Genomic DNA, 8,401 nt, shown 5'->3' with positions numbered 1-8,401 from the left:
ACTATTTGTTATGTGTTGGCTAAATAAGATAGGCTATGTCACTTATTGGTATTTTGTGTCAGGAATTTACTGTTGGAGGTAGTTAGCATATTGATGCAACATAGTGACAGACTAAAGGGATGTCCATGAACATATTTGAGAAACCTTACTTACGTGAAGTCTTGCCCGCCCGACAAACACACACGTGACCTAATTGTCTTGAAACATTGCATAGTGTCAAACTAAATAAGTAGGCCTACTGTTTATCTTGATATATAAAAAGATTTTATTAGAGATGAACATACATGTATAATACATAAACAATTCAAATGTACACATTATCACCAATCTTGAGTTTAATTACATTCTACTATAAAAAAGGAGCATGAATACCCTTGTTACAAGGGAAATGCTAAAACACTTTACAAGTTAACTAAAATGGCCAAATGTCCTGCAATGGCTAAAGCAGTACAGCAGTCAAACCACTTTTAATAAAGCATCATGGGGACTAAGCAGCCTATATTGTACTCTACTATGCTATGGATGCTGTTAGCTGGCTGGCTGGCTCTTAGTATTAAGGCTATTTTGTGCTTCATTGTACAACCCTTTCACGCAACAAAAACGTATGCATTTTCACTTGACAATTTCTTTCTAAAGACACTTGTCAAAGAGGTTGTGCGACAAAGTATAAATACCCTTAGACTACCTTTTTCAGAATCATTCACTACGGGAATAAGGTAATTCGTGAAGGTACAGTAACATCTACACCAGCTACAAAGATGGTTCAAGACTCAAGCAAAGATCTCCCTGGGATTTTGCAATATTGTAGTGCTGAGGCACCATCTAGGCAATTACTTCTATTGAAGTTATCTATTGTGGACTGATTAAGGGGCATTTCTGATGGTGATGCTTTGCAAATTTATATGGTTATGCAGCACCAACGTTTAGGAATCCTCAATTCTTAGGTAATGTGTGATACCAACATAATGAAATACACTTCCTTGTATCTCAGTGGGCTATATGCAGCCAACACTTCCGCGTTCAGCTTCCTTGGTCTCAACTGCGCTTGTTTCTTTCCTTCGAAGGAGCAACATGGAGTCCACCGTAGGTCTTCGCTTCCTGTCCTTTTTTAATAGTCCTTGCCTAAAAGGAGGAAGAGGAAAAAGGAATCTTTGAGGTCCCTCTGTCCCGACTCCCTACTGTCCCCTGTCAGTCTTTGAACATACTACTGTTCTTTGTGAGCACTTTGTACTAATTATCATGTTCAGTGATTATAAAGGATTTAGACTATTTCCATGTTTAGACATTGTTACCTGGTGTTTAAAGCATAGTCAGGGGCGCAGATAGCATTTTATAACTGGGGGGGACATTTGGTGGCTATCTGCTCGCGCAAAGCATAATTACGCAGATTTTCCGCGTTTTTTAGCGGATTTCACGGCAAAACACTGCCAACACAGGAAAACACATGCAGCCACAGCAAAGCCAGCCATCCTTACCTGATTGTGTGGAGGGGATAATCCCCCCCTCCTCATGAAACTGAGGGGGTCGATGACCCCCCCCGCCCCCCTATCTGCGTGCCTGAGCATAGTAGTAGTATGTAACTACTCTGTCATTGATGTACTGTACTCCACCTTTGCAGTCATGTCCAGGACATTGCGTTCGGTGCCCCAGGAGAGTACAGACGCTGTGTCTTATGTCGACTGAGAGGAAGAAGAGCTCCTCCTGGTGCCGCCAGCAGAGGTGGAGAACGTCAAGGCTATCTTTGCCGTCGGTCAGAAGAACCACACCCCAGACTTCCAGCGGGTGGAACAGGCAGACTCCGAGACTGGTATCAACAGCAAGAATTGAGGATTCCTAAACTTTGGTGCTGCAGTACCCTCACTAAAAATGCCGGGCCAACGCTCCACACGTCCCAAACTCTTCTCCCTTCTGGCCCCAAAACTGTGGAATGCACTCCCCGTTGCAGTCAGAACAGCGGCATCACTCCCAATCTTCCGCCGTAGTCTGAAGACCCACCTTTTCAGACTCCATCATGGCCCATAGGACTTATCCTACCCCCTTAGATAGCACTTTTTAGACTTAGATGGCATTTGAAACAGACTTATAGCATGTCATGTAGATAGCACAATAATTGCATTGTATATAGTCATAGCACATCATAGTAGCCTACATATGTATAGCATAGTATAGTATATATGTATAGTTAAATATGTATAGTGTCATTATATAGATATGTTCTAGTTACGTTCTTAGCTTACGCATGTTTCTTGATAAATGCATTTTATATATGTGATGTATTCCCATACTTTTGTTCCTGCCTAATGTAAATCGCTCTGGATTAAGAGCGTCTGCTAAATGCCTAAATTGTAAATTGTAAATCCTAACTCCTCCGCTGACTTCCCTTCCAGTCAGGCCACTCAGGCAGGCGAGGTGAAGCCAGACTCAGGCGGAGGAGTAAAGTATACGGCAGAGGGATCCATAGAAGCTGTGGTGGCCTCTGTGACGTACGAGGTCCCGGGATCCAAGGAGAACTGGATCGAGCTGCAATCGACGTCTGTCATATTACAGCAACATCGGTCGGATGAGATGTAGTAGCTGGATAGAACCAGCAGAGGGAGCCATATATATATATATATATTTGTTTTGTTTTCGGGTGCTAGAGGTCTCCTAAAAGCAAGGACTATTAAAAGAGGACAGGGAGCGAAGACTGTACGGTGGACTCCATGTTACTCCCTTCATTTTATGTCATCAACCAGTTTGTAAAAGTAGGGGTCACTGTATCTCATTTCAGAATGAAGCTTTTCATCACCCCAATAAGACTCGATATTCATATCATTGAAGTAGGAGAGATCTTTTACAGTCTCAAAGAAACATTCAATCATGAAATTACGTATCTGTGTAAAGGGATTTCTACATATACGGCTGTGAAAATTATGGTGCTATGCTGTCATAGTTCTGCCTTCAATTCCCTGCCTTTCCACACAGTAAATGCTGCATATACACTCAATACAAGAGAACAGTTCTGCTAAATTAATACAGGAGATGAAATGAAATAAATCTTCTACAAAAATGGTGCTGACAGAATCTAATTTTGTGATAGTAAGACATTTTTCTCATGTGTAATAAACATACTTGAAGACGGTGTGTACAGCTCTTTCTGTCCTGTACTTCTGCTGCCAAACGGGTTGACTGAAGGGAAGATAGAGGCAGAAAGACGGGAGGAAAACCTGCAAGAACAAATGGAAGGGAAATTAAGAATACAGTGCATCTGCAAATTTAAGACCTTATACCACCGAGTGGACATGTTATATTAAAAGTCATCGTTATGCCAATGCAATGCAAGGCTGCCAACTTTCAGGGATAGGTTGAAGCGGGTTATGGCTGCACAGATACTGTATATGTAACCCTCAAGGGCAGGGACGTAGCTGACCATTTGGTTGCCCTACTCGTAGGATATTTGTGCTGCCCCCCCGCCCGACGAGAGCACTGCTATTCCTCATCCAGATCGGCCATTTTCGCTGTTTGTGAGGACGCACACACGGCCGCTCGTTATTACGCAGCGGAGCCGTGGAGAAATTTGTTATTTTGAGGGTCGGCTTGGCAGTTTTTGGCACATTTTGTTGCCCCCCTTAGCATGTTGCCCTACTCGCAGTGCGTATAGGTAGCGACGGCACTGCTCAAGGGGTTTATCAGAGGTGTGTTCTACCGTGTTACGCTATATACGTAGTATACCGTCCAAGAGTAAAGATAATCGTATACCCCTGTGACCACGTGCAAGCGTATATGTTGTGCATGTCGGAGGGAATAATATCGTATACTCACTGAAAAAACCTGGAACACACCACTGGTTTAGCATTATTAAAACATTAACTTTAGAGATTTCATATTAGGATAGTCACATTATGAATTGATCTGAGATACATACTGTATCTTTAAATAATGGTGCCATCTGCTGTCCAAATAGAGGAGTGGTATTTACCAGATCCTTTCCTAGTCTCTCCATTCTCACTGCTTTTGTCTTTTTCTTGATATATTTTCAACTGTAAAACCTTTCTCAACTATCTTACTCGTCTGTCTGCCACACAGTTAGCCCTTGTGAAGGCAACAACAGTGGAGGGAGCGCTTGTTTTCCTGGTGCGTAGTGTAATGCGAGTAGAAAGGTTATTAGTGTGTTTGACCATCAGTGATTGACAAAAAGGTGATAGTAGTATATAGCCTGTTCTTATCTTACCATAACACTGGTGGTGGTGTTCTTCAAGGCCTGCAGCTTCCTCAGTTGCTCTGCCAATGACCTAAAATAGTCACATATAGGAAGGATGACACGTGTCATTAAAATTACGTCTTTATGAATATGAATGCAGATGATGATTTTCAAGAGTCGCCGCCTTACATCTTGTCTTTTTCAAGCTGTTGGACTTTCTTTTGTAGCTCCTGGTTGTGTGCTGTGCAGATGGAAACTCTGAAGAAGGGAGCATTACCAATTAGCATGTAAGGCATGTTTTATCCAAATACATATTGTAGCTATACTGTATATTGGAGTAAAAAAGAAAACATGCTCAACATTGTTAGTTATAATTTCTTCAACATTATTTAAAGTGATCCAGGACAGCGGAAATAACGGAACAACTCCTTTACAATTCATACTATGTGGTTTATCTATCGTGGCAGCGGTGGCCGAACGGATAGCGGCGCGGTCTAGATACCGGAAGGTTCCCAGTTCGAACCAGCCGTCCGACACGTTAAAATTACCACCGCTGAAATGCCCTTGAACAAGGCATCAACCACTACGATGAAATGTGTTCTATGAGCAGGGCCTGGCTGGAAACAAGTTCTTGAGCTTAGCCCAGATACCCTGGGTAAATATAGATTTCATTTCATTTCATCTGTAAAACTAAGCCATAACTAAATAAAGCCTCCACAGATTTAGGCTTATGTTTAACCTACTGTGCTCATCAGTGGACTGTTTAAATGAGATAACTCCAATATAATGCCTACATCTTTTTCAAAACATGTTTAATTCTCACCTGTTTTCCAGTCCATCAACATACACCTTCTTCTTCTTGCGGCTCTCCTGAGCAGATTGTTTGTTGCGGATTTTCCTTCTCACCCTCTTCAAGGTCCTTTCCTCGGCCTGTGACAGAGAGAGAGGGAGAAGTCATCAGTGTGCATTATGCAGTCTCAAGCAGCAGCTGGGTCTTACATTACATGTGCTACTTCTAGAATGGCAAGGTAGGATTAAGAAACAAGAGGCTCTACTATAATAAAAACATACTAAAAAAAATAAGCATATTCTATTGTCTGTATGATGTATGAGAAGCATATAGCACTGACGAGTGACGGAGGTCCCAGGACCAACACGGTTGCTAATTTCATTCAGCCTCACTATGAGCAATGAGCACAGAGCACTTTATGTGCATTTAAAAATAAAAGAAAGACTATTGTCTTAGTCTTTGTCGAAGGAGTCTTCCTTAATATACTAATGCAGTCTTTTTCTACCAGTCTTCCTTTATATTTTTCAGACCACCACATCTGCAGTCAACCCTCAACAAAGGACAAAGAAGGGCGCAACCGTTTGCTCTGGTCGATATTGTAAATTATACCATTTACAATATGATAATAGATTATTATATTATTATGTTTTTTAACATTCGTATAAAAATATATATATTCACAATTAGAATTAATTAGGTTATTGTTCTGTATTTATGCCCCAGTATTACCTTTGTGAGAGGCATGTCAGAGGGAATGCTTGCTCCCTCTTTGGCCAGAAGCCGTTTCTCCTCTTCAGTGAGCACAAGCTCCTTGAATTGGAACTGGAAGGAGAAAAACATGATTTTTAGCAGTTATTCAGGAGAACATATTTTTGTCATTAAATAGATGCATTCATGTGACATGTGCATGCAAGTACACATGCATATACAAATATGCAGTTCATTTGAAAGTTGCGATATTACTGTAAAAAACAATGGCTACTAAACACTAACAGAATATGTTAGTGTTTAGTTAACATTTATGTGGAATAATATTGATGGAATGAAAACTGACCTGTTCAGAGTTTTTGCTGTGCAGTGTGGAATCCTGGGTTGAGTTCTCTATGGCCAAAGTGCAGGGCAGCTCACAGTCACTGGTGGAGTCCTGTTCCATTACTTCACTTTCCAGATCTGAAAAAACAGAAAATGCTCATTTAAAAAGAATAACCTACTCTGTACCAATACCATACCTCTCTTAAGTTAACATTAATCGTAGTGTGAGAAGTATGCAATTCCCCCATCAAGTAGTTTGTTTGAAACAGACAAAAACAGACATTCTGCAGATTCAATGTTTAGGCTTTAACTTGTTATGGCAAATGGGTAAGTTATTGACATGAACAAATGACTCCATCAAAATGATGAGCGTCATCTTGTATTAGGCCACCATGCATACCCAAATCAATGAAAACATCCATGTCCGGCTTCTCTGCTCTCACACTCTGGAGGACATCCAGGTCCACGCCTCCGCCTCGCAGCAGGGAGTAGCTGTGGTCTGTCTGGACAGCCAGTGCTTCTAGGCTCTCCACTTGGGGCTCTCCTAGTGCCAGGGCAGGTTCAGAGGGCACCGGGCTCGGCACAGGGTCCGTGTCACTCCCTTGGGGACTGGAGCAGCCCAGAATGTTGATAGTTCCCATTCCGCCACTGGTGCTGCTGTCGTCGGAAATGCCGCTGTCACTGCCCAGGGGAGAGTGGGAGGGGCAGATAGCAGTCATGTTGTCTTCTCCCTCCAGCAAGCTGGACAGAAAGTCCTCTGTATCCATACCTGTCAGAATCTAGGAACACAGTCATATTGTCACATAACATTTTAAAAAGCAAAAGCAATGGAGGAATTGTATATGGCATTGTCTGGTTTTCCAGTTATGTGATAGTTTCTATTGTACTGTAAATCCTAGAGATGGCATACTGTAAGGGGCCAACACTAGATCATGTGTCAACACAAACACAGAGCTCTTACAAGTAAAAGACAGTAGCTGTTTCTGTTACTACGTGAGCAAACATTGAGTAAAAAAATCTTGTCATTAAACTTAGACAGCAGTGAGACAAACTGTTTCAGAGCTGAGAAAGCTCTTATTCTAAATGACTAGTGTCCACACCAAGCATTAGAACTATAAATATGTTGTTCTAAAAAAAAAAAAAACACCACATTGTAGAATTCATATAATATTAAGATTATAAAGGATTAAAAAAAACTTCCAAAATCTAGATTTTACAACTTCAGTAAAAGTAAAAAATAAATAAATAAAAGGTATTGGCATGAAAAAAATTGCAAATAGCAGATCTACAAGCTCACAATGTGTCACATCACAACACTAGCAGATCTACAAGCTCACAACACGTCAACACTAGCAGATCTACAAGCTCACAACACGTCACATCACAACACTAGCAGATCTACAAGCTCACAACACGTCAACACTAGCAGATCTACAAGCTCACAACACGTCGCATCACAATGCATTGTGAGCTTGTAGATCAGACATTTCCAAATGGCCAAAATATGTCCATAGTGGTAAATGACAGGAGGCTAGTATGTTTAGTAATAATCCAAATCTACACATTTAACTAGTTAATTAAATGATTGACTTCCCACCGTTTAGAACAGGGGTGCCCAAAAGGTAGATCAAAGGCTGTGCAGGTAGATCACATGCCCCGCCCCCTAAAGAATATTTAATTTAAATATAAAATATATTTTTTGCATCTGCCATAAAAAAAAGGGCCTGTCAGCTCAAACCCACAATGCAATGTTATAGTTTCAAGAGTGTTGCTGTGCACAAACTAGGTAGCATTACAAATTAAATAAAGAAATACAAAAATAAAAACTCGACCTATTCCATGACATTTTTAGACTATTTTCAGCAATGTTACTCGGTGGGTAGATCTTGTTGAGCTGGTCATTTTTAAAGTAGCTCTCAAAGTAAAAAAATAATAATGCATGGGCACCCCTGGTTTAGAACAATGTTTAGTGTGTTTGCTTCCTTCTCAAGAAGGACATAATTTGTTGTCCATTTCTCCCACTATAGACAACCAACAGTCTAATGAAAACACACCTGTTTAAACAATAGCAGTGTTAATGGAAGGTAAAACCACTAATGTTTAAACAATAACAAGTGTTAGTAGTAGCTAAAACCGTGCTCAACCAAACATACCTTGAACAGCAAGTTGCCCCAAACACAAACACAGCTGTGCGCCGCACGCTACTTAAATCTAAAGCCCCGCCCACTGGATTTGGCCTGTTCAATTACTACGTCACATCCGAGTGATTGGATCATCGCACGCACGCACGCACACACACACACACACACACACACACGCACACACACTGACACACACACACACACACACACAGACACAGACACACAGACACAGGGAGGCGAGTGGCAACGTTTTATATT

At 41.2% G+C, this 8,401-nt stretch overlaps 1 protein-coding gene across 1 annotated transcript; it reads right to left on the bottom strand.

The window, feature by feature from the left end:
- Nucleotides 1-247: 247 nt before the first annotated feature.
- Nucleotides 248-8,169, bottom strand: LOC306933358 (cyclic AMP-responsive element-binding protein 3-like protein 3). Its single transcript, XM_079515551.1, is given in 10 exon segments — nt 248-1,122; nt 3,112-3,182; nt 3,184-3,206; nt 4,211-4,271; nt 4,370-4,438; nt 5,004-5,110; nt 5,700-5,792; nt 6,025-6,140; nt 6,403-6,781; nt 8,156-8,169. Coding segments are annotated over 9 exon segments (921 nt in total). The 5' UTR covers nt 6,770-6,781; nt 8,156-8,169; the 3' UTR covers nt 248-1,108.
- Nucleotides 8,170-8,401: the final 232 nt, after the last annotated feature.

The sequence above is a fragment of the Electrona antarctica genome (genome assembly GCF_951216825.1).
Source record: "Electrona antarctica genome assembly, chromosome: 12".
Classification (NCBI taxonomy): domain Eukaryota; kingdom Metazoa; phylum Chordata; class Actinopteri; order Myctophiformes; family Myctophidae; genus Electrona; species Electrona antarctica.
The sequence above is the reverse complement of the archived record's forward strand: the minus strand, read 5'-3'. Positions and strand labels throughout refer to the sequence as shown.